General features: G+C 41.0%; 1 protein-coding gene across 1 annotated transcript in view; it reads right to left on the reverse strand.

Annotated features, from left to right (window-relative positions):
• Positions 1-25,422, reverse strand: part of cep135 (centrosomal protein 135) — a 30,522-nt gene extending 5,100 nt beyond the window's left edge. The window contains exons 1-21 of the mRNA XM_083767101.1: positions 25,303-25,422; positions 24,362-24,493; positions 23,843-24,033; positions 23,527-23,694; positions 23,218-23,359; positions 22,999-23,083; positions 22,529-22,657; positions 22,113-22,328; positions 21,957-22,022; positions 21,641-21,791; positions 20,242-20,462; positions 14,618-14,773; positions 14,149-14,286; positions 13,751-13,825; positions 13,324-13,496; positions 12,555-12,670; positions 11,532-11,686; positions 4,255-4,310; positions 3,899-4,067; positions 1,919-2,029; positions 473-658 (exon numbers count right to left, since the gene is read on the reverse strand). Coding sequence (XP_083623227.1) covers positions 473-658; positions 1,919-2,029; positions 3,899-4,067; positions 4,255-4,310; positions 11,532-11,686; positions 12,555-12,670; positions 13,324-13,496; positions 13,751-13,825; positions 14,149-14,286; positions 14,618-14,773; positions 20,242-20,462; positions 21,641-21,791; positions 21,957-22,022; positions 22,113-22,328; positions 22,529-22,657; positions 22,999-23,083; positions 23,218-23,359; positions 23,527-23,694; positions 23,843-24,033; positions 24,362-24,474 — 2,817 coding nt within the window. The 5' untranslated portion in view covers positions 24,475-24,493; positions 25,303-25,422. The remainder of the gene's footprint in view (positions 1-472; positions 659-1,918; positions 2,030-3,898; positions 4,068-4,254; positions 4,311-11,531; positions 11,687-12,554; positions 12,671-13,323; positions 13,497-13,750; positions 13,826-14,148; positions 14,287-14,617; positions 14,774-20,241; positions 20,463-21,640; positions 21,792-21,956; positions 22,023-22,112; positions 22,329-22,528; positions 22,658-22,998; positions 23,084-23,217; positions 23,360-23,526; positions 23,695-23,842; positions 24,034-24,361; positions 24,494-25,302) is intronic.
• Positions 25,423-25,501: the final 79 nt, after the last annotated feature.

Here is a 25,501-nt window from a genome sequence, read left to right on the forward strand (position 1 = left end):
GCATGTCATCCCCCCATCTCTCTCCCGTTTCCTGTCAGCCTACTGTCTGTCCCTTCAAAAAAAAATCAATAAAAGGCGTAAGCCGCAAAAAAAATATCTTAAAAAAAAAAAAAACATGAGAAAAAAGAACTGCCGTAGCAGACAACCCGCAACACTCCAGGTTAAAACAAAATCCTTCTAGGTGCAAGGCTCGAAGATATAAGTTGAGGTGAAGAAAATGCCAGCACTCATTGTATGTCCTTTTCCATGATTTTATTTATCTCTGACGAGAGTGAGCGTACGCGTTTCGGCCTACAATGAGTGCTGGCATTTTCTTCACCTCAGTTTGTTTAAACATTACATACAACTGGAAATCGTTTACTGTAAATGTCAGATGCAACATGAGCAATTTATATCTGCTATAACCAATGAATCCTGCATGCATCTCACCGTGCATCTTTCCTGACTTTCGTTCCTGGCCCATCACTCTCACCTGCTGGAGCTCTCTCTCCTGGTTGCCGGTGGCCTCACGGAGCCGCCTGCGCTCCGTGTCTGAGGACAACAGCTCCAGGCGGATGGAGTTGTTGAGGCCCTCTGCCTGATGGAGCTGCTGACCGCGCTCCTCCACCTCAGAGTGGGCCAGGCGGAAACGCTCCAGCATGTCTCTATTCTCCTGCTCCTGTGGTATAAAGATACTGTTAGTCCAGTGCTTTTATCATGCCAAGGACCCCCACATTTATATTTATTTGGCCATGGACCCCCATTTTAAAATATTCTGTTCCAGGGACCCCCAGAAGAGATGATTTAATCTTTTTCAAATATTGCAGCTACTGTATGCAAGCTTACGGCAAAGTGAGAGCTTGTAGATCTGTTCATTTTGAATAGCCAACATGTAAATGGCTAAAGTGGTGGTGATGCCATGTGAACTACTTTTTCTGGAGACCACCCATGATCAAATTCTATCTAATCAGGAGAGAGAATCATACAGGATAAACAAGTGAAATTGGAATTGATGAAACAAAAAACAACACTGGAACTGGAACACTAGTAGACAATTAAGGCTGATAAATGTTGTGGGTCTCTCTCTGCATTTTCTGCATGCATTTCTGCAATGAATTTTCTGACTATTAAAGAGCTGGAGAGATGGAGAGACCTGTGTTACTGAACAAACACGACTACTGTATATAGAAGTGATTGCTATCGGAAAATAGAGCTTTTTTTTAAAGAAGAAAAACAATAAGCAATGCAACCCAAAAGCATCTTTAAAGGACAACTTTAGTTTTTAGGTTATTATTTTAGGTTGTTAGAGAAAGTAATGAATGTTATTATATTTTTTAATTTGCTACTTTCTTTGTTTTTTTTTCGTGTGTAATGGGGCATGTATTATGTTTACAAAATTTCATAGCGATTCATTTTTTTATTATTTACTATAGACCCCAGAAAATGACATCTGGCCACAAAATATCACAAATATCATCTACTGAATGTGGATGTCTAGAATATGGGGTCTAGTAGGGCTATAGTAAATAAAATAAAATAAAATAAAATAAAATAGAATAAAATAAAATAAAATAAAATAAAATAAAATAAAATAAATCGAAATTTTGTAAAACAATACATTACATTACATAATATAGCCCCATGCTATACAGAAAGCAGCAAATGAAAAAGAAAAATCTCTAATAACCTAAAACATGAACCTTGGTTGAAAAAAACTAAAGTTGTCCTTTAACTGCAATTAGTATGTTCAATTTAGGGCAACTGACATTGGTAAGATTCAATTTGCTGAAAGTGAATGTGTAATAATAATAATAATAATAATAATAATAATAATAATAATAATAATCAGATGTAAGATTGGCTTTATGGCCAAAATCTGTAGAGGAGGAAATTGACAGATTCCAAAAGTTAAAAGTGTAATGGTTGAATATTGCCTTGCCTTGACAGCCATCAGCTTCTCTATTCGGGCCACTTCAATGATGTAGGAATGAACCCTCGCCTTCAGCTCATCCTTCTCATGCAAGGCCTCGTCCATCTCGGCGTGTACGGCCTGGAACACAGTGCACAACACACGGCGACTTTATAGCCACGTTTAACCCATCATCACCAGTAAAGTAGGGTGCAACAGTCAAACTAACTCTGTGTGGGGGTCCTCGGAACTTCCAGACCCACAAGAACGCGTTCAGGGTGCCAGGCCGATTCCGGCCAGCCGACCGCGTCCAAAACATTTACTGGTGAAAATATGCCATTTTCCGTGCTCAGACCCAGGGATACAGCTAGCTCTGGTCCATAGCCTTCTACTGCTTCTACGATTCTGCCCTGCGCAGTAAGGATATGGGACTTTCAGTTTTAAATCTCAAATCGAAATCAGACCAGCCTCTCCTCTTTGGCGTAAATAAAAAGAACGTTTTTGCTACTCACCAAAACAAAGGCGGGTTATGTCATTAGAAAGCCTACTTTCCTTAGTGGACGCACTCTGAGCCCCCCACCACACGTATAAACGGTACTTTTTGGCCAGAAAGGGATTTCTTTCACCGGAGGAAAAATATTCTCTATGAGGCAGTTCTCTGGGCAATATCAGTAGAGGGCGCAGCGGAGTAACTAAAAATATCTTTTTCCCGGTGGAAACAAAATCCCCTTTTGGCCAAAAAGTACAGTTTATACGTGTGGTGGGGGGCTCAGAGTGCGTCCACTAAGGAAAGTAGGCTTTCTAATGACACAACTCGCCTTTGTTTTGGTGAGTAGCAAAAACGTTCTTTTTATGTACGCCAAAGAGTAGAGGCTGGTCTGCAATCATGCGAGCGGCGGAAGTTGAGAGTAACATAGCTCTAAATGAAACGCATTAGATCTATGGACCAGAGCTAGGATACAGCCAGCCAGCCAGGGACACACATAGCTGTCTATAGACCGATTCCGTAGCTGTTTCATGGCCTACGTATTTCCTGTAGGCGGACTCGACGTAGCTGCGGGGTTTAAACCCTCACCAGGCGCATCTCTTCCACTACAGTGAACGGCAGAGTGACTGATGTTAGTTTGCCTCAAACTTTACTCTTTTACCTGCTTTTTTACTAACACTAACATTACAAAGATGTCCAGAACATCGAGATGAACCTGTGTAGTTTATGGCTGCTCCAACAGTAGTGGCAACATAAAAAATAAATAAATACGGAATGTCAAAATATCCACCGTGGTGGCTGAGACCAGAGCCATTGAGTAATGGTTGAGACAAAGCAGTGAAAGGTCCTGAAAGATACATAATTTCAGTCTTACCCAATACCCAATCTTTCTGTTTTATGAACACAATGCTGCTGTATTTTATACCTCATACTAAGCATTTAAAGTATGAGGTATAAAGTACAGCAGCCTTGTGTTAATAAAACAGAAATATTTGGTATTGGGTAAGACTGGCGTTATGTATCTTTCACTGCTTCGTCTCAACCATTACTCAATGGCTCTGGTCTCAGCCACCGCGGTGGATATTAGACATTCAGTTTTTTCTTTTTTTTTTATGTTGCCACTACTGTTGGAGCAGCCATAAACTACACAGGTTCATCTCGATGTTCTGGGCATCTTTGTAATGTTAGTGTTAGTAAAAAAGCAGGTAAAGGAGTAAAGTTTGAGGCAAACTAACATCAGTCACTCTGCCGTTCACTGTAGTGGAAGAGGTGCGCCTGGTGAGGGTTTAAACCCTGCAGCTACGTCGAGTCCGCCTACAGGAAATACGTAGGCTGGGACCATGAGACCCGCTACGGAATCGGTCTATAGGAATGGTTGCACCACTCCAAAAGTTTCAGAATTGTGAAAATAGCTAAGCTTGCAGGTAATCTATTTTCACAAGACACTGGTGTTGTCATGCATATAAGCTGAAGGTGTCAAATGTGTTAAAAGTTATTAGTCACATCTCCTGTACTCTACATACTTGGTTCTCTCTGGTCATGGTAGCCAGGTCATCTTGCAGCCGCCTGTTCTCCGTGCGTGCAACGTCTCGGTCTCTGGTGAGACGGGCCAGCTCCTCCTGAGCTGTGTCCAGCTGTCGCCTCAGACTGCCAACCTCCCTGTCACGGCTGCTCAGAGTCCCCTTCAGCTGACTGCCAGGTTAGCACACATCGTCACAAGCAAACCAACATTTCTTATAGTTAGTCACACTGTAAATTAGTTTATTTTCCTTGGACAAGCTAATTTGTAAACATGACTTTTTACTTTACTCTAATCTACAATTAATCACTCTCATTTACAGACATTTCTCATGCACACCCAAAAGCCACACATACTTACTCTAAAGAGTTATCCAAGTTTGTGACAGTGATTCGGACTTCTTCGATGGTCTTTTCCTAGGAAAACAAAAAACAAAAACATATATATAAACCACCCATTCTTGAGATAAGGGACAAAACTTTTTTCAAACTAGATTTATTTTTATTTTTAAGATACATTCAAATCAAATAGATGTATTTGTAGACACAGGTCTCAACTACCAATCTTGAGAAGGAACAGGTTTTTCGCATAACATTTTTCTAAAATGGGACATTTATGCACTTAATACCTGATTCATGTCAACTCCGTCAGACACACTAAAATCCCTTTTAATTTAATTTGATAATTTCAACAATAATATAAAGTCCTCAGTTATCTTATAATGGCTTTCAGTAATCAAGTTAAGTAATACAATTATTTTAATATTGTTTTGTTCCAATATCACACTATTCTGAAATATCCAATTTCTCAAATCCGTCATTTCAACCTTTATTTTCAATATTATAACATGAAAACCATGTAAAAAAAAGAAAAAAATCATCATTACGTATCATTTCAGTTGGTGTGTCAATACATAAGCACAAAAAATGTAACATGACATTTTCTATTTCTTTGGAAATTAACAAAAACATCACGGGACGAACGTCTGACGAACATCTGACGGAGTTGACAAGTTTAACTGATTTAGGTTCTAGACCACCTAGGATCTTGATTCTGGTGACTAATCCCACATTTTCAAGGATGAGGAATACAGTGGTACTATTTATATTGGCCCTGTGACCATGGCAGCCATTTTCAAAATGGCCGCCACCTGCTGTTATTTTACAATAACTCAAGTTCTACACGACCTAGGATCTTGATTCTGGTGACTAATCATACATTTTCAAGGATGTGGGATACATTGGTACTATTTAGATTTGTCCTGTGACCATGGTAGACATTTTTCAAAATGGCCGCCAACTTTCTGTTATTTCCCAATAACTCAAGTTCTACACCACCTAGGATCTTGATTCTGGTGACTAATCCTACATTTTCAAGGAGGAGGAATACAGTTGTACTATTTAGATTTATCCTGTGACAATGGCAGCCATTTAAAAAAATGGTGGACCTGCTATTATTTTACCAATTTAGTCAGGGAATATTATCAGAATAATGTCAAATCTGTGAATACATTTCTTACCAAGAATTTTTTCACCAATGTGTTTGTAAAGGTGTCTACTAACATATCCCACATTGGTTTCTATTGAACCACCCTAGGGGCATTTTTGACAGCTGCTGAAAGTTGGGTACCATACCAAGTGGCTATGGCCAAACTAGGGAGTCTATGGCCAAACTAGGGGTCAAACCCCTTGGGCTAAATTCGGCCATATATCCACTTTCCCAAATGTGATGACCTCATTTTGTGATGACGGCTATGGCCGTTTTCAGCCCAAGGAGTGTTCTTTGTGCATAGCTAATGCATGGAATGCATTCAGAATCATGAAAACTCCCTAGTTTGACATGTCACATGCTACTTAAAGCATAATGAACATTTTGCCTTATCTAGGTTGTTGATGGTACCCCAACTTTCATCAGCTGTCAAAAGTTCCCCTAGGGTGGTTGAATATAAAGCAATGTGGGATATGTTAGTAGACACCCTTCCAAACACATTAGTGAAGAAAATTCTTGATAAGGAATTTATTACCAGATTGTATTAATATCCCCTGACTAACTCATCTTCTAGACCACCTAGACCCGACTTCACCAACAGAGACCCGATTGACACCAAAACAACAAGTTTGGACAGCCCCACCAATTAGTGTTACGGAAAATAGTAAGTGTCTACCCTAGGCCCAGAGGGAGACACAGAACTTAGATGCGGCTCACATGTTGCACGACTCCTCAACAAGCTGCCACCAGAGATGAGAGCTGAATTCTGCCGCACAATGCTCTGTGGCCCAGGAGCAACCAACACCATGTTGGAGTTCTCTGAGTGGTTGAAGCACGAGTCCTAGCCATATATCCTGTGCAAAGGCAAACACCTTGAAGACCTGCTTGAGGTGAACAGTGAGCAGTGAACAGTGAGCGAAAGACAGAAGACAGAAGATCTGCCTTCAGGACTATCAGGCAGGATGTGCAGACACTGAAGGCATCAGTGTCGTTTTGTGTCCCCAGCATGTCAACCAAAGCAATGTTACCAAATCAAAGGAGCCTTCACCTCAAGTCACCTGGGGCTGGGTGAGCAATCGTATCCTGTATCTAGCCTCACAACAAAATACAGACACTTGGCCAGACTGCCGTTTGAAAGGGTCAAACCCTTCATCCTGATTGGGGAAGACCACCCCACCTAATCACACCAACCGAACAAGTGAGGTTGGGGCCTCCAGGTGGGCCAGCAGCCATCTGCACAAGACTGGGCTGAACCCTGCAGGAAAGCAATCTCCAGCCAAGACAATGTAAGTTGACTATAACAGAGCCCCAGAACACAGAGCTCATGAGAAGGATGGAGAAACACTGGCAGGAAGCCACCAAGATACAACGCCACACTGCAGTGGCCAGTGAAGTCAAACTGTGCGTCTGTACCTGAAAGGGACAAGTCAAAGGCCAGAAAGCCCACCTCCTTTTAATGTCCACCTGGCAGGTGGCGGCCATTTTGAAAAACAATGGTCATGGTCACAGGGAAAATCTAAATTGTACCACTGTATCCCTCATCCTTGAAAATGTTAGTCACCAGAATCAAGATCCTAGGTGGTGTAGAACTTGAGTTATTGTAAAATAACATCAGGTGGCGGCAATTCTGGAAAATGGCTGCCATGGTCACCACGATTCAAATCTGTGATGGCCCTATAGCCAAAAATGTTCCTTAAGGCATGCTCTAACTGTGTGCCAAATTAGAATACGTCCCATTATTCAAAAACTATAATTTTATTGTTTTAGGAACACTTTTGTCAACTCCGTCAGATACATGTCAACTCCGTCAGACACAAAACCTGACGGAGTTGACGTCTGACGGAGTTGACAAAAATAGTACAATGTAGCCATTTTGTTTTTGCTTCATTTGTTAGCTAAACCTAACCCTAAACTAAAATAATAAACATTATTTTGGAATTCTTAACAAAGATCATAATAATGTCCTGACGGAGTTGACATGTAAAAGCTGTGACCTCATTGATATCAACATTGTTTGTTTAAAATATCAAACAATTGAATGCTTGTCAGACCAGGTGCTCCACTGTTGCAACAAATATAAACGGGACTTGGAAAAGGAGTCTTCAGGCTAAATCTGTCGACAATATTTTCTGATTAATTTAAGACTTTTAAAAAACCTGACGGAGTTGACGGGAGACGTGGGACACACATTTGATATGAGATATCTAATGGAAAATATAAATTAAAATTAATTGTGTATATTGTTTGCTATGTTGTTGACAATCTACTTCAATTTAGTATGTATATTTATGTGATTGTGACAGTATTAGACACTTTTTTAGCAGTTTGAAATTGTGACCACTTGCTGGGGACAGGCTAAAAACAGGCGTTTTTGGGTACAGTGCCTGCTTTTAACTAATTCAGATTAAGAAGGTGATAACAAATGAATTACATCGTTGGTCTCTATTATTAATTTCCTTCTCAGCTAGGCTCTCTGTGATAAAAACCCATATACTTCCCAAAATTAATTTTTTTGTAAGTATGATTCATTTACCACCTCCCCCAGGATTCTGGGAGAAGCTGCAGGGCCTGGTATTTAAATTCATATGGCATGAGCAAAATCCGCGGATCAGTAACTCCACACTTCAAAACAGTAGGAAGGCAGGAGGACTATCGGTCCCTAATTTCGAAAGGTATTATTTCTCTTTTATGCTCAGACCGCTGTTAAGATGGTTCCACAATGATGTTGATGTACCATGGGTGAACATGGAGAAACATATTATATCTCCTTATACTTTTAAAGATATTCTCTTTTCTGGTCTCTCACACACCTTTTGTCACACTAAATTTGGTCCAATTATAGCACACTCGATATATGCCTGGAAACATATCGCCAAAATTGGACAGTGGGATACTAAATGGCATCTAGACACCCCTATTTTCGAGAATAATTCCCTACAGTTGGGTGAAAGACCAATCATATTTCCGAATTGGCAAAGACAAGGTATCCACAAATTATCGGATATATATAATGAATATGGTCTCAGATCCTTTCAGGAGCTCAAACAAATGTACAATCTCCCTGGTACATCTTTCTTTTTTTATTTACAGTTGCGTACTGCGATGCGCACTTATGGAGTCCCCTGGAACCAACCATTACCAGTTCATCCTTTAACGACTGTATTGAGTGGTATAAATGTTAAAAGTGGCTTTGTTTCCGGGTTATATAATAAATTACAAGAAAAATTAAATGTTACTACAGGTATTATCACTGTATGGAACATAGATCTAAAAGATTATAATATCAGAATAAATTGGCAGAACGTATGGAATAATATTCCACTAACGTCTCGTAATTATAACAATCAACTAACCCATTACAAATTGATCTTAAGATTTTATTCTACACCCAGGAAACTCTGCCAAATTAAAATACTACAAAGTCCTCTATGCTCACTATGTCCGCTAAAACCCATCGGAATATACATACACATGATGTGGGAATGCCCAGGAGTATTAGCCTTTTGGGCAAAGGTGGCACTATTTCTGTCCGATATAGTTGAGACAAACATACCGTGTTTACCACACATCCTGTTGCTAAATGACGATTCATCTCTAAGCCTAACACTTCACAAGAAGAGAGTGCTATTTGCCGGTTTAACTGCTGCAAAAAAGATGCTGGTAATGAGATGGAAACCACCCCATAACCTTAGTATCCACCGTTGGAAAATATCCTACTACGACGTCTTGAGTTTGGAGGCTTCCAGTGCTCGAGCACAGGGAGCAAAGACAGATTCCATCCAAGCCCTACTCACAGCGGCACAGAAAGTTAAATCAGGACTCCGTTAGGTCGAATTCTTATACTTCTGTAAACAAAGTCTAACCCATTGTTGTTTGTCCTTTAAAACATCATTGCCACGTGTTTTTCTTTATGTTTTGTTTTGGTTTTCATCATAATTGTCTTTTTTAGGAAAAAAAAGAAAAAGAAACATGTATTATGTTATACGTATGCACCATTGTTGTTTCCCTCTCCTGTAATGTCTGTGCTAACCCGGGGTTCTTTTAAAAAAACAAAATAAAAAGTTGGTCACAAAAAAACTAATTCAGATGGCATATGAAAACAATTATAATAAAATTAATGGCATAATAATTAGGGATGCACCGAAAGGGAAATTCTTGGCCAAAACCGAATACCGAATATAGGAAACAGTTGGCCGAAAACCGAATAGCCGAATACAGCTTTGTTGTAAAGCTACCTGATTATGGCAAAAGACATGATTATGGATTTTCATAATCGATTCATTGGGCGATTATTTAAACGATTAATCGGATTATGGCGCCTTTTTTGCAATTACCTTTAAAAAAAATGCTTCAAGTTATTGTAGGCATGTTGTAACTAACAATAAAGACAATAAAAATGAATACTCGCCCAGGCGGTGGCGTAACCGTCTGGGCACCCGACTGGTAATCCAGTCGCAGTGTGCCGCGGGTTCGACTCCCGAGCCCGACACGGCCTTTACTGCATGTCTTCCCCCATCTCTCTCCCGTTTCCTGTCAGCCTACTGTCTGTCCCTTCAAAAACTAATAAAAGGCGTAAGCCGCAAAAAAATATCTTAAAAAAAAAAAAAAAAAAATGAATACTCCTTCAAAATTAATATTTTACCCCCTTTTTAATACAATTTGATTTCATTGCCATTCCTTGTACTTGTAATGATACTGTAATCGGTAATGTTGACTGTGTATAGCTGACTGTCTTTCTTCCCATTTCTATCTCTGGGACCCCAATTTATTTTTATTTCTATTGTAAAAATCAATGTAAATTTTGAGAGTGTATTTGGTTCCATTTTTGCACTCTGTTACAGACCGGCCCCACTTGGTTTACTTCCTAACTATCTATAATTTAGCTGGAACTCCCATTATGAGAACCACTGTCCTACACAGTGTGTGGGCACGCACACGCACGCACAAACACACACACACACACACACACACACACACACACACACACACACACACACACACACACACAATACTACAATAGCATGCTAGCTGATAGGGGAAAACGTTCTTATTTAGCAGCCATATTAGCATGTTCTCTAGGCTCTAGTATCACATATGCCAAAGTTAAACAGCACTGAACAACTGATCATTGTTAAGCAAAACGTTCACGGACGTTCTGCTTCTGCTTTTGCCCTGCCTGTGCCCACTTCAATGCGCTGCTGAGATTACACACAGGTGGAACAAATTTGAGGAGCTAACGAGCAAGCTACTGCTAGTGTTCGTCGTAGCCTGCATGCAAACTCACAGATTCAGACATTGGGGAGCATTTTTTGTCATACGACAAAAGAATAGACAGTGGCGGTGCTCACAAATACCATGTTTTGGGACCTGTTGATGAGCTCGCAGATTTCGCGGAGCGCATCGCAGCCACAGCACAGAGCAACTTGACGCTGTGTGTGTGTGTGTGTGTGTGTGTGGGGGAGACTGAAGTTGGGAGAGAGAGAGAGGTAGATGCGGAGCGCTCTGGTTACGTTCAAGACAATCGCGTGTTGTGTTTATACCGACCCGGTGTTTTGACTATTCGGTGATATATTTTCGGCCTATTTGAGCCGAAACCGAATAGGCCGAATTTTTTTTTTTTGCCATTTTCGGCCGAATTTTCGGTGCATCCCTAATAATAATACACAACTGTATTACATTTAACTTTGCAAGTGCTTTTATCTTTATGAATTAATTTATTTTTAACATAAATAAGGCTCTTATGTGTGGGACATGTTTTTTCCACTTTTGTCCCTCATCTCAAGAATGAGTGAAACATATATAGATATAGATATATAATTATAATTCACACAAGTCCAAAGGATGGAAAAGCTAAATTAATGCTCTACTAGTATACTTTATCGTACATCAGTGCTGTGGAAAAGTAGCAAAACATATTTTAGCTATTCTTTTAACATTATCAACAGAAAGTGGATAAATCTGTTGGTGGGTTTTATGAAGATGTATTATCAGTGCCAAGGAACCTCCCCTACATTGCTGCCAGCCAAACTGTAAGTCACAGTGCAACAATCTAACAAGAAAAAAGTAACGGTTAAGTACACTGCCGTAGCCTGTGATCACAGAGGACCTGTTGAGGCCGTCATTGAGGTGGCGGTGCATGCGACGGTTACCTTCTTGTTCAGTTCCTGCTGGAGCTCCGCCAGCCTTTCTGTCTTGTGGTCCACCTCGTCCTGCAAGGTGTCCTTGTCCTTGTCCAGGACCACGATGGACCTCTGCATGCTGGACGCCTTCTCCCTGTGCTCAGAGCCCTGGATACTCAGCTCGCCTGGCGGACGCAGCACAAATAGGGGCGCAACAGTTAAACTAATTGTCCACTACTGGGCTGCAGTGGTGGATGAAAGCACTCAACCCCAGTGCTCGAGTCAAAAGAACAGATACTCCCAATCAAATATTATCCTGTTAAAAAGTGAATGTTGCCCTGTCAAATTTGTACTTTAAGTACTTGTTTTAATGTAAGTATTCAAAAGTACAAATTACAAAGTGTTTTTCAATATCATTGCATTGTAATTAAGAAATGTACAAACAAGATACCACACACACACACACACACACACACACACACACACACACACACACACACACACACACACACACACACACACACACACACACACACAGTATGCAGATCAACAAGCTCAATGCATCACCGTTTGCCCCACCGACTTCAAATTCGACGCACGCGTTCCACACCCCCGCAGGGAGTGCAGTGCCGGGTATCGAGTCGGTCGGTCCCACAGTTCTCCAGAACCACCACAAGAAGCTCTGGTCAGGCTCTGCCAGTGGGCCTAATCAGCCTCACCTGTGCAATTTCCAGCCTCTGCTTCAGCCAATTGATTGCCATGGCAACCCCACACCTGCCAATTGATTACTTAACCAGTCCACTTTCAGTTTGCACTCTTCACACACAGGCAGACAGACAAATACAGAGATCTCCATGTGGGACACAGACAGACAGTTAAATTGGGTTCTATGGCAAGTTGACAACGGGTATTATTAGGTTCCCAAGTTGCATTGTTTCCAAGTAGACCGGTAACTGACAGGCACGTACAGGTCTAGTTTGCATAAGTTGACCTATTCCAGAAAATACACGCAAGCACAGTGCTCAAATATTCTTTGTGAGTAAACCCTCTCACCTATCCTCTCTTCCAGTTTGTGGATCTGCTGGCAGGCTGCCTGCAGCTCACTGTTCTTCACAGACAGCCTGTGTTGGGTGTCACACAGGGAGCGCTCCATCTGCTCCTGGAGCAGCCTGAAAACACACCACACCACCATCATCATCATTAGCACGCATGAAACGTTGGCAGCCGACGTCCCCACCCAATGGTGCTGTCGGGTGGAAACCCTGTATGTCCTTATGTCCAACACCATTACTTTTCAGTTGATGTCAGAAGCTGCGTTCTAATGGATCGGTTTCAGCTATTTAGTCTCAATCTCTTGTGAATACCAACAAACAATGGTTAATTTAAAAAATATATATCCAAAGAGACTGGGCATAGGGAAAAGAGTGATGGGCCATCTGTGAACAAAGTTGAGACTCAAGTGCCCTGCTTTGCTTTCCCACTTTATAGCAAACACAGATCAAAACCACACCGAAACAAGACATGAAATGTGTCATTCCACAGAAAACTAGTTAAATTACAAAGCGACTATGACATTGGCTAACCTAAACGCCAACCTGACCCATCTTTAAAAAAATCACACTCGTGTGAAGTGAGGGGCGCTCTTATCATCATACATCACATTCCGTACTCAGCCAATCAAATCATCTCAAATGTCATTCCGGCCAATCACTTTTGACGCCCTCTCTTTTTATCCTCAATATGTACTTTGCTCAGCTAATCAAATCATCGCTATTAGCTATGGCATGCTCAGTCAAACAAAGCCGTTCGTCTGAATACAGACCTCAGAGCGTTGACCTCTGCCCTCTGCTGGACCATCTCCTCCATCTCCGCCTTCAGCGTCTCCTCAGTCTCATGGAGCACCTTCTCTTGAGACACGCTGACCGCGTTTCTCAAACTGTTTTTGCGGGCCATTTCTTTATTCTCCCCCAGAAGCTTCTTAATAATCTCGTTGGCCTTGATGAAGAACAAAAACATGCAAGTCTAGTAAAACTATGCTGTTATTACGCCTATGCACTTACATAGTTGTCCTGAACCCCCCCCCCCCCCCCCCCCCCCCCCGGGGCTCTTGTCTACACTAAACAACTTTGCCCCCAAACTAAACACTCTACAACTGTGAACTTGAATGAAGTGATGAAACAGATTATAGTAGAGTAACAGAATAAAAAGTAGTAGGTGGTCTGAAATCATAATCATTCAACTTCACCAACCTTCTTTATGTCTTCAGACAGTGATCTGACCGTTTCTTCCAGTTCTTTGCTTTCAGCATTTCCTTCAATGGAGTCCTTAAAAAGCATGTAGTACCCTATATTAATATACAGAAAGACTGATGGAAAACTAAAAGATACTGCACAGTGTGGAATGGATATAATGTAACAACGCAGTCTAAAATATTAACAATCCACTGATAAAGATTAGTGACAGAGTACAGTCTCGGAGCCTAATGCACGCCCAACTGGGATTCCTTTAAACTATATTTGTGAACCCCTGGGTTAATCAACTACACCGTGGCCAACCACAGAGCTGGTCACAATCGCAGTAGAAATCGGATGGAAAGGCTTAGCCTGGGTGGTGGTGAGAGAGATAGTACGGAGACATCTATAGAGACCTTTAAGTGTTCCTTGAGTGCGTTCCTCTCCGAGGTCACCTGCTGCAGCTCCCTGGCTGCCTGTTCCTTCTCTTCCTTCAACCTCACCACGTCGTCATGCTCTGCAGAGCTACAGGCCTGGGTCAGCTCATCTTGCATCTGAACGAACACACACACATGAAACTTGTGACTAACAAGCGACAAAGGTGCTGAGAGTAAATTTACACTGAAGGAAAGGAAAGCACATGTCCCATGTTGATTTGTCATGTAAATTTGTCATAACATGACAAATTGAACAGGGAAATGTTCCTTTCTTTATTCTCCTGCATGCATGTCTTTTTTTAAATGCAAGTCGTCGTCGATTGGTCTTTGAAGAATAGTATGGTTCAATGACAGACATTTACAGTTTTGAAGGAATCAATATATTGCCTGGTCCCAACTGAATGGATCCACGCAAACGGTAAGGAAAGTGTAAACATGTCAGACATACACGTGTGTGCTGTGCTCTCAGCTGGTCTCTCTCAGCGGTGAGGGACTTCACGTTGGTTTGGATGTCCTCCATTTGTCTCTCAAAGCTCAGCAGAGCGACTCTCAGCTCATCTCGTTCCCTCACCACGCGAGCCAGTTCTTTCTCCACCACGTCGCCCTGGAAACAAATTGGTAAATTATATAGCGTCTTCCTCCAAAGCGCTTTACATTCAACCATTCACACACCGACAGCGGATTAAACCATGCAAGGCAGTGAAGGCACCCATCTGCTCATCGGCAGGTTCAGCATCTTGAATGTACTGCATTCCTCAACTGTTCCATACTTATACATGCATGTCCAGTGCCTTTTAACGTCAGAGTTTAGTCCAATATTGGCCATGCTTCATTGCTTACCAAGACTGTCACAGCATTTGATAATGACATACGATATTGTTAATCACTTTCAACCTGGTGTCTATATTTTGGTCAGGTCATTAATATAGGCAATAAAATAAAATAGATAAAAATACAATTATTATGAAAGCAAAGATAGAGCATATTTACATGTGGACAACATGTCACTACATTGTGAGCTTTTAAGGGACGTTCACACTGAGCACTATCTGTCTTTGTTCAAGTTCAGTTAGATAAGCCCCCCTCCACACCACCACCAATACAAACTGACTGCAAAAATAACCAGGAACGCATATGTAGAAAGAACGCAGAATTAGGTGAGCTTAAAAATAACCCGCCCAATTGGTCAGCCGATTGCCACATCAGTGTATGACGTATGGGTCTGACTACTGCTTAAGCCTGCACATTGGTACACTCATGGCTTTGGGCATACTTAAATCTAACACACCCAATTTTGACAATTTCACAATTTGAGCTGCAGCTGTATTACTTATTAGCTAATAGCTACACAATCAGCCCAGGGTTTCATTCCCTGTAATTAATTTGATAATTACATGATTTGACTCCAAGATGAAATACTACAAATACTACGCTAGCCCCTGTAGTAATAAGTTAAATGTAATAAAAACTCATAATGTAATAAAATCATGAGTGCATAACGTAATAACAGATTTTTTTTAAAAAAGACGTGTTACATTATGATTTGCCTTAATAGGCAGCTCATAATGTAATAAAAGTTCATGATGTAATAATGGCCCATATTGGTGAGAAAAGTCTTACACTGTCATTGTTATTACCTCTGTTGACAAATGTACTTTCATATGGCCCATATAGTCTTACACTGTCATTGTTATTACCTCTGTTGACAAATGTAGACTTTCATATGGCCCATATAGTCTTACACTGTCATTGTTATTACCTCTGTTGACAAATGTAGACTTTCATATGGCCCATATAGTCTTACACTGTCATTGTTATTACCTCTGTTGACAAATGTAGACTTTCATATCGTCACCTTATTAAACTAATTGCCTAAGTCATTTTTTGCCAAAAATGTTTTTTGGCCTAAATCACCACCTGGTGATGCTGGCCACCTCTGGTAAAATCGCCCGAGCCCTAATGTAAAAGGCCTTCCTGTTACACCCTATTAAAACAATGGCCATTCAGAGTGAAAGGGAGTGAATGGGACTGAATGGGAGTGAATGGGACTGAATGGGAGGTACTGATACTATGGGAGTGAATGGGACTGAATGGGAGTGACAGTCCCATAGTAACAGTACCTCCCATTCACTCCCATTCAGTCCCATAGTAACAGTACCTGCCATTCACTCCCATTCACTCCCATTCAGTCCCATAGTAACAGTACCTCCCATTCAGTCCCATTCACTCCAAATTCACTCCCCTTCAGTGTCAAATGTCTTTGTTCTCTGATATTATTTTAAACACTCTGTGGCTGACCCTAAACCAGGGGTATTCAATTAGATCAGTGTGCGCGCGAAGCGCGGAAATTTGTGGGTTCTCAAAATGCTTTTTGTGCTCAAACACGAAGATTTATGTATATTTCCGCACAGTAATAAGCAGGATAATATGTCTATACAGGTATACCCTTATGGGTCTGTAACTCTGAGAGTGTACAAATGGAACCAAATGGACCTGGAACAGGGTTTATTATTGTGAGAATGATGGCTTCCATTTTCGCATTGCAACTTTTCAGGACTAGAAAGCCTGCAGTTTATATTAGCTTGGATTCTCCATTGATGTCACTGTTGGGTGGGTTTCTGAACTGCCCACAGCCCTCCTATGTGACACAGACCGAGTAGAAAAAAACGTGTCATTTTATCATGATTATTAGTGAGGACTTATAGGCCTATATGAAGATAGGTTGAAAAGTGGTCCTTTAATGATTACCGTCATTATGGTAATCTCACAATTAATATCGCACACACCATACCTGTAACTTTTATTATCCCTCTGATTATTCTCAAAAAAAAAAAAAAAAAAAAATGTTTTTATTTTTATTTTTCAAAATTCTTCCAGGAGCCACAAGGGGGCGCTCCGCGGGCCACATGTGGCCCGCGGGCCGCCATTTGAATATCCCTGCCCTAAACCATGGTTTATTAAAAATAATTGGAATAAAACATTTTGCCTAAGTCACTTACTGCAGAAGTAATTTGGCCTAAATAAAGTTTATAATTGCCTAAGTTAAAATGGCATGTTCAGATATTGGCCTAAGTCATTTTATCCTTACATGTTACATGATTGACATACACCTTTAGTGTCAATAGTCATATTTTTTCATATTTTTAGTTTAATTAGTTTAATAAGGTGACGATATGAAAGTCTACATTTGTCAACAGAGGTAATAACAATGACAGTGTAAGACTATATGGGCCATAAGAAAGTCTACATTTGTCAACAGAAGTAATAACAATGACAGTGTAAGACTATATGGGCCATAAGAAAGTCTACATTTGTCAACAGAAGTAATAACAATGACAGTGTAAGACTATATGGGCCATATGAAAGTCTACATTTGTCAACAGAGGTAATAACAATGACAGTGTAAGACTTTTCTCACCAATATGGGCCATTATTACATTAGGCCTAACAAAAAAAAACTTTGGTTTCCGGTTGCCGACCGACCCTATTAAATATGCGCGACTCATATTATTTTATTGGCATTTGGTGAAAAAAAAAATGAAAAAAAAAAAAAGCTCAGAATACGACCGAGTCCAGACCAAAAAGGTCTTTGATCATTAAAATTCTCTTTGATGAGACCATCGGGACGCGCGAAGTCAAAATAACGTTTTCTTTCGTCTAAAATATCACGTGCGCAAATGTTTTGGAATGCGTCATGGCGAGGTGCATGGTAGGCTACTTGAGGTTGTAACTCACGTTCCATTTCCAACATTCTAATGGTTTCCAGCGATTTCCAGGGGTGAGTAAACATCTTTGAATCAAAGTAGCAGCGATCCTCTGAAGTGACGCAGCATGTCCAATACTGTCCTCGTTAACAAAGTGCAACTTTTTCATCATTCACCGTTGGCTAACGTTGTGCAACAGTCCAGAACAGAGCTATACAATATTATGACAACTGTCAACTTGGCTATAATCTACTAGGCTACTGTAGGCCTACATTAATCATTGCCTCTCAAACCCACATACCACGCGTAATGTGCGTTGCCTAACCAAAATAACAGACATGCAAACTATCAACATGCCGCTCGATTGCGTGTCGACAGCTTGCAGATCTGTTCTTTTGGGCACACATGAGGCGCACTGCGCTGCGATGCGGAAATTAAATTGCTGTAGTCTACAGCGCTACGATTTGGAAACCATATAGCTGTAGCCTACAGTGGACTGTAACATTGCTTGGTCAACTATATTACGTGTATGCAGTGAACATTAACATTTAGCGCTTTCATAGTTATATGGAGCATTTACCGTGGTGACGTTGATTTAGGTTATTCACCCAGCTGGGTTCAACGAGACAGCAGTGTCTCGTTAAGCCCCGACGCTTCCAAAACGAGCTATTACGGATTAATCGATGGGCGTATAGAACATTTAAGCATATGGCAAGTTAATTTAAGTTATATACTTTGATGCTGAACACTAAGCAATTAATTTGGTTCGCAAACCAGAGGCCAGACAGCGGTAGCAAGTTCAACAACCACCGTTCTAATCTGTTTGACCAACCACCGTTCTAACACTATTCACTTTTAAGCTGCATACTGTATATCAGTATTTAGAATGGACTTAATTGTTAAAGCTCCTCATTCTGAATTGAGCTCATCTCATACCCTGGGGTAAAATGTTTTATTATTTTCAAATCCTGGTATAATTCATTCACCAGTCAGTATTCTTGGTTTTCCAACTCCTCGTGCCATTGGTTGGTTTAAGTTGATTTGTTTGATCCAGGGATAGCCAGTAGCTCTCTGCTTCAAAACACAAGTTCATGTTTCAGCTTTATTACTTGAAGATCTTTTTTTTTTTTTTGGTATGTGAGTGATGCAGCACTTTACTTTGGTTTGGAGTTGAATTAAAACTCTAAAGTATTCAACCAGTGTGTGGTGGAGTCTGTGGACATTCTATTCAAAGTTTTCAAATGTTTTGGCTGTAGGCATACAGTGTTATGTGTACTTGAACCATTCATTATTTAAAAGATGGTATTTCAGGCAAATATTGAAGTTATTAAAAAAGAAGCCTATCCATCATTGCTGTAGGAAAAAAAATAAAAAAAATCCTTGCTACCCATCCTTCCCACGACAAAAATAAATTAAATAAAAAATAAAATAAAATAAAATAAATTCCTTGCTACCCATCCTTCCCACGAAAAATAAAAAAATAAAATAAAATAAAATAAATTCCCTACCTACTCAGCCCAAAAATGACAGCCAATCGGAAACCAAAGTTGTTTTTTTTTAGGCCTTATGAACTTTTATAACATTATGAGCTGCCTATTATGGCAACTCATAATGTAACACGTCTTTTTTTGAAAAATCTGTTATTACGTTATGTGCTCATGATTTTATTACATTATGAGCTGATTATTACATTATGAGTTTTTATTACATTTAACTTATTACATTATGAGCCTTTTTGAGCCCTTAATACATTATGAGTTGCTATTACATTATGAGTTGCTACAGCCCCTCCTATATTCAGCTATTAGTGTAGATTTTCGTCCCTCACAAACATTAAATGCCCATTGACAATGAATGGAGAATTTTAAGTCAGTGTCTAAGCAAATTTCGTAGTCTGAGCAAAGCGGCTATTTATGTCCTACACAAACAGTAAATTCTCATTGACAATGAATGGAGAATTGTACGTCATAGTGTCTGAGCAAATAGACATGTTACGTCATAATGATGTATGATAAGAGCGCCCCTCACTTCACACGGGGGTGATTTTTAATATAGTATCACCGAATCAAGGTGATTGTTTCAAAATATATATTTGTATAATCAACTAAACTATTAGTATGATTAAGCACTTAATCCCTCAATTTGTACACCATGTCGTACACCTCTGTTGTAAAATAGCCCAAAAAGTTCACGCCTCGCAATATATGACGCATTGTGAGCTTGTAGATCTGCTATTTTTGAAAATGTCTAAACATTTTGAAAGGAACAAAAATATTATATTATAATAAATTATCGTTTTTTCTTGTATTAATAAATTAAATGGATTAGTTCAGAATTGTTGCAGCCCAGCCAAAACCCTTCTGCTTACCCTTGTCCTGGGACTCCTGCCTCTGGTTGGAGTGCGGGTGGGGCTGCCATCCAGACCACCTGGTCCTCTGGCACTCTTGTAGCGGTCAGCCTCATGGCGGTAGTAATCCCTCTCCTCTTCTAGGCTCCGAACGAAGGCATCCAGGCGGGACGGGGAGCGCTCTCTCCCACACACGCCATATTTAACCCGCATGGCTTCTAGCTCCAGGACCAGTTCTCTGTCTGGGAGAAAAGCAGACAGTATTATTCACCATGGAAACTGTCTGGGGGTATTTTATCAAATTCACCAAGGTTTCATCAAATTTTGATACATTTGAACTGATCCAGCATGAACCTGAACTATCAAATATGACCAGTAAGACGCCTGAGTGCGAGAAGTGACCTCGCCCCCTGGGTGACAGCAGACTGCTGGGCGAGCGCTGGCGCTTTGTAATGGGGGGGGGGGTCAGATCAACATATGTGCCTGTTTGACAGCAGACTGCTGGGCGAGCGCTGGTGCTTTGGCATGGGGGGTAAGATCTTAATTTTTAGACCCGTCTAGAGTCTAAATGGAGGTCAGCTCCATATATGGAGATCTAAGGGTTTGAGGTCAGAGTTGCTGGCCAATATTGATGACATCAGGGATCTCCATATATGGGCTTAATATTGATGACATCAGGGATCTCCATCCCTGATCAAGTCAAGTGATGTCACGTGCTCCATCCCTGATGATGTCACGTGACTCTCTCACCCCGACCAACCAACCAACACACACACTGATGAGAAATGCACGATTCCATAGTTAACTGTGACCTTCGGTCACTATTACAGTTGAGAATGTATAGACCCTAATTCCAGACACATTGTCCCCCTTTCCCCTTGTACATTAGTGAAAGTATTAAAGGAGCACTTCACCCATTTTCAACCTCATCTTCAAATAATTGTTCCTAAAGCTCATTATAAGATGGCACAATTTCCGTGTACGCAATCTGTGTCTCATTTGTATGCTCAGTTCAGAAACCTGCCTACTAATGACATCATCAATGGGGATTCTAAGTTAACAGAAACAAAGTACAGCCTTATTTTTAATGTATTAATTATTATTAAGAGAACAATGGCTTCTAATTCTGCACGTCAAGTTCTTCTTGTTTGAAATGACCAAACCTGTCTATCAATGATGTCACGAGAAGTACTAGGCAGGTTTCTGAACTGTCCAGTGTCCATAGCCCTCCTCTGACACACAGAGAGTAGACAGAAATGGTGCCATCTTATAAATGAGCATTAGTGAAGACCAATTATACGAAGATAGATTGAAAATGGCCAGGCCCAGTGAACAGCTGTGTTCTTGCCATTTTCAAATGAGTACAAGTTATTAACATCAGGTCCACAGCAGGGGGCAGTGCAATAAACGTGCTGCTCACCAGCTGCTGTCATTTTCTCCACTTTGTCCTGTAGCCTCCTCTTCTCCTCCTCCAGGAAATTCATCAGTCCCTCCATTTTCTCCTGCTGTTCCTTGACCTGTGCCAGCTGGTCCCTGAGACGGTCCTTTTCATAGTCCCCCTCAGACTGCTCCTGAGGAGGGAAAGAAGAATGCACCAGTTACATACAACTGGCTCACATGGACACAACAGGCCTGGGAATGTTTGGATTTGACTTAAGCTGAATTCAGGACAATTTCAACTCCGTCACTTTCACAACCAATTTCCAAAATGTCATGTGCCATGAGGGTACACCTACCCTTCGTAATTTAGTGATAATGTCCTCTAAGTCCTCAGTGGCTTGCCGTAGCCTCTGCATTTCTTTCTAATGAGAAAACAAAGCAAGTTAATTATTATAACTAGTTTTCCATTCTGATGACTTCATTGTATGTAGTATGTACTAGTATGTACCCACCCTAGCTTCCAGCAGCTCCACGTCGGCGGTCTCCAGCACCCGCTCGCGGTCCATCTCCATCTGCTTGGCCAGGTGGTCTATGTGGGTGAGCTCCTCACATAGCTCCTGGTTCTTCACCGACAGATCGGCCACCTCGCTGGAGGCATCCTTTTTCTTCTGCAGAAGGCCTTCTACCTGCTTCTCCAGTGTCCTGTTGGCCTCTTGCAGGTACTCTATCTGTGGAACCAAAAGCAACATTTTTAATCTTGGACAGAGGGTCCAAATCTTTTCATTTCAAGGACCCCCAGTTTATAGATTGGCTATTTTATTTTCTTATTTTCCCCAAAATATCAGTCAAAACATCTGTGATCCTTCAAAATCAGGATCCGTCATGGGTTGGGCTCTCTAGTCAGTACAAGTGCCACTGGTATGCTGACCTGAAGATTGAGGTGTGCAATCAGCTTCTCATTGCTGACTGTTTGAGCCTCTAGGGAGATGACATCATGAGGACGCCCTCCGTCAAGCGCCCGATTGAGGCGCTCAATCTCTTTGTCGCGTTCCTCCACCTAATGCAACAAACACCATAATCTTTAACAATACATGTATCAATGTGACACGTTTCTAAATCAGTGTGTCTCAACCTGGGGTCCACATGAGGACCCCAGGTTGTGCATTAACATTGTAAAAAAAAAAAAATTGCAGATCTACAAGCTCCGAATTTGCCCAATGCAACACGCCGTAAGGTTGTAGATCAGCTATTTGTCAAGTGTATGCAGGCCTGTGTGTGCGCATTGGGGAGGGGGGGGGGGGTGTCATAGCTTTGTCAGATGTCAGGAGGGAAAGACTCCAAGGACAAAAGGTTGGGAACCACTGTTCTCACTTCTCAGTTGCGTGCCAGTTTATTTACCTGAGTGTTTAAGTGTTTGACACATTCCTCTGCTCTTTCAACATCTAGTTTCACTTTGATGACGTCGTCCTGTAGCTCCTGAATCCTACAAATGAAGTTCACAGTGAAGTGAAGTGTAAAAAAAGAAAGATGCACGTTTAAAACCAAAACAGCCATCGTGTGTAGGTGTGCAACTACTCTCAAGGATAAAAGGGCAGAAGCCACGAAACGAGAGCATACCTTCCGTCGGCCATCTGTAGCAGGTCAGCTATGTACGGGTCATCAGGTTGCGGCACGGGGTACGCCGAGTTTTCAGAGGGGGGTACAAGTCCGTCAATCTGCATCCTCTGACGTCTGAAAGCAATGCTGTGCTTTTTCCCACCTGTCAAAGCAAGCAGAAAGTACAAACCCATTTCTTTAGAGATGCTGGAAAGGACTGGAGTCCCCCAAGGCTAGAGCTTTGGGTCTTTGCTTTGTGCATTTTCTTAACAGGGACAGCTGAGAGGAAGCTAAAAAAGAAAAAGATATTATGCAAAGCTTAGAAAGTACCTGGTGTTGCTATCACAGCCTGCATATTCTTCTCCTGGAGCTGTTGGATGCGTTCAGATTTCACCTTGCTGTCCTTCTCCAGGCAGCGGACTTTATGCACATACTGATTATTTAGAAACTTGAGGTCAGAGGAATCATGGTCCAGTTTCCGAACGTAGGCCTTGAGCTCTGAAAAGAGACAAATAATAATTTAAAAAAGAAAATCAACATGGAAACGATTAAGCAAAAATAATTGCAATTATGTTGCTTTCCTCATGTGGGTGATTAAGTATGAAACAATTGTGACAGGCCTAGCAGCCGCTGTACCCTCCCGTACCTCTGGTGACCCGTTCCTTCTCCTCCGTCAGCTTCAGAAGGCCCTGGTGGAGCTCATTGTTCTCTCTGACCAGCCTGGCGTTCTCCGTCTTGTATGGCTCCAGCAGGGCATCGACGTTCCGGCTGTCCTTCTCTGTCTTCCCTGCCGACAGTTTGGCTTTGCGGAAGTTCTCCGTCGTATAGATCAGGTCACTGTAATGCAGACAGGATATTAAAAGAAAACTCAAATCGGGAACTCAAATAAGATATGGAAACTGGAAAGTAATTGCATTCATATAAAAGAGTATTTTACATGGCACTTTAAGTATATTTTGATGCCAATACTTTTGTACTTTTACTCAATTGGAGTTTTACTTGTAACATAAATTCTTTGTGGAAATCCGAGTACTTCTCCGACTCCCACCACTGCATGTGTTGACAGTTTGTCCACCAGTGGCAGGCTCTCAATTCCCAGTATTGTACTGAACATGTACTGAATTATAAAGATTATAAAAATATTGAAATGTATTGTATGGGAAACCTGAACAGTTTGTCCACCAGCGGCAGGCTCTCAATCCCCAGTGGTTGTCTGTAGCCAAACTGATCCAGACGTTTCCTCAGACTGACGAACTTCCTCTCCACGTTGGTGCCCATGATGCTTATTGCTTACAACCTGACACCATATACAATGATAACCATTAAAAACTACTCACAGACATATTAGAATATCAGTACTTTAACTTTGTAAGTGTAAGGTATATTTTGGTTAAAACAATGTTCTTTTTTGAAAATGTTAAAACAGCTATATGCAGATGGTAATACCAATTCAATGTGTTTGTTCAATTGCAGTGTCTCGTGTAGTAAAGTAGTAAAGAACAGATGCAGGTGGGTTGACAATTTCATGCAATCAACTTAACAGTACATTTTCAGTTTCGTCTGCACATTTGTCACTTCCAATTAATGTCACTTATTCATCCTGTATAAATTAATCTCCTGATAGGATAAAATTTGCATCCTAACCTGATATGTATTGTTTACTAAAGAGCTGGAGCCTGGAGAGAACTAGCCCTGTAAACATGACTCTCATGGCAGTCATGTTCCAGGGCTAGGAGAGAACCTGCTACTTAACACACACAGTCACACACACAACGCTTTACTAGCCATTATCAAAAATAATATAGATAGATATTTAACACTTATTTTAACAAGAAATATCACTTACACCAACTTTATCCATGTACGTGGAAAACTAACACGTGACGTTACTTGTTTGTTTGGCTGTGGTAGCCTGCCCTACAGTGCATTAGCTACGGATAGCTACTTCTGTTCTGTGGCAACTGACAGTAACATTATGATTGTTGACATGAACTACGCGTTACTTCAGAGTGGTAACGTAGCAACTGGGGTTAAACAATAACCAACTAAACAAGCTGGTCAGATGCTTACATGTCCATGAAGCAAAATGATCCCTTCCTTAATTACCTTTCTTTACGAGGCGTCCTGATTTCACTGCATTTTTTACGAGCAATGGACGATGGTTCGCTACATCATCACCGGCGGTGACGAAACCAACTAACAGTGGACTTCATTAGCATCTGTTGGATGTTGCTGTGTTGTCGATGAGACATTTAAATGACTAAATAAACTAATACTATGGAGAACGTCATGTCGCGCAAAAGTG

The sequence above is a fragment of the Protomyctophum parallelum genome, assembly GCF_964188405.1.
Source record: "Protomyctophum parallelum genome assembly, chromosome: 6".
NCBI classification, from domain to species: domain Eukaryota; kingdom Metazoa; phylum Chordata; class Actinopteri; order Myctophiformes; family Myctophidae; genus Protomyctophum; species Protomyctophum parallelum.